Below are 1,307 nucleotides of genomic sequence, written 5' to 3' on the forward strand. Positions count from 1 at the left end.
GCCTGGAGGTGGGTGAGGTTGCTGCGGACGGTGCGGAGGCTGGCCAGGACCTGGGGGTGAGAGGGGGATGGGGCCGGGCGGACCCCCCCCGGGACATCCACCCCGGCACTGGGTGCAGGGCCGTGTCCCCCCCTCACCAGGGTGCGGGGATGGCACCTACCTGGGCAAATGGCGTGACAATCATGTCTTCTCCATGCCTGCGGGAGGAAAGGGAGCGTGAGGCTCAGGGAGGGGATTGGGGGGGGCTCAGGGTGGGGGGTTGGGATGGAGCAGGGGGGAGACTCACAGGTCGCTGGCGATGGAAGAGTTGCGGGACATGGCTTTTGGGGACAGGTCGTAGTCGCTGTCGGAGCGGTAGAGGAAGGACTCGCGGCGCTGGCCGTGGGAGAAGGTACCTTGAAGGACCAGCCCCGCGCCCGGGATGGCCTGGGGGTCCAGCGCGCCCCGGCACGGGGGGCCATTCTCCCGGTCGAAGCTGCGAGGGGAGAGGGGACAAGGCTGGTACGGGGTGGGTGGCCCGGGGACCTCCGCCCATGGGTACAGGGGCACAGCCTGGGGGATGCCACCGGCTTTGCCAGGTTCTCCGTGCCACCGTCACACTCAGCCCCCCAGCCTGGTGGCCTCTGTGGTGACACCAGTCACCACCCAGCCTGGCCCTGCCAGCTCCGTCGCCCCGGTGCTGAGAACGGGCACAACTCGGTGCACTCAGACCTCCTGGGTGTCCTGTCAGCACGGTGGGGTCCAGGACCTTTGCGAGCTAGCAAAGCCGGGTTGTCCCATGTCACCCAGGTGGGACAGGACCCCCCACCCTGAAGTCTCCAGCTCCAGAGACCCCAGGCAGGGCTGGCTCCTGCCTGTCTTGTCCTTCCTGTGTCCCCAGCACCGCAGTCCCCGATGGCCCCAAGTCCTCGAAAGCCTCAAAGCCTCCATCAGCCTCGGCTGTGGGTGCCGTGTCCCATGGGGAGGGGACGGGGACAGTGTCCTGGCCACGGCACAGAGCCAGGAGATGCAGAAGGACAGAAACTGCCGGGGAAACCAAGCCCTGGCCCTTGGGGACACGCTGGTGGTGGCTTGGGGACACCCCAACCAGAGCCACCTGAGAGCTGTGCGGGTCCATGGGGGCACAGGGGACGTGGGGACAGGGATGGTGATCCTGCGGTGTCCCTGTGGTGGCCACGGCCGCCTCACCCTCCTCCTGCTCCGCTGGCCCCGGGGTCATGGGAAAGGCTGCGCGTAGGGACGTGCCAAGGGTCACCCGGCGCCTGTCCCCTCCCGCAGCCGCCACCGCCACGGGGGGCAGGAAAGAG

General features: G+C 68.7%; 1 protein-coding gene across 1 annotated transcript in view; it reads right to left on the reverse strand.

The window, feature by feature from the left end:
• Positions 1-552, reverse strand: part of LOC104285641 (cAMP-specific 3',5'-cyclic phosphodiesterase 4D-like) — a gene marked incomplete at its 5' end in the record, with an annotated part of 4,527 nt that extends 3,975 nt beyond the window's left edge. The window contains 3 exons of the mRNA XM_009884110.1: positions 3-50; positions 161-197; positions 287-552. Coding sequence (XP_009882412.1) covers positions 3-50; positions 161-197; positions 287-552 — 351 coding nt within the window. The remainder of the gene's footprint in view (positions 1-2; positions 51-160; positions 198-286) is intronic.
• Positions 553-1,307: the final 755 nt, after the last annotated feature.

The sequence above is a fragment of the Charadrius vociferus genome, unplaced genomic scaffold (assembly GCF_000708025.1).
Source record: "Charadrius vociferus isolate BGI_N301 unplaced genomic scaffold, ASM70802v2 scaffold3124, whole genome shotgun sequence".
NCBI classification, from domain to species: Eukaryota; Metazoa; Chordata; class Aves; order Charadriiformes; family Charadriidae; genus Charadrius; species Charadrius vociferus.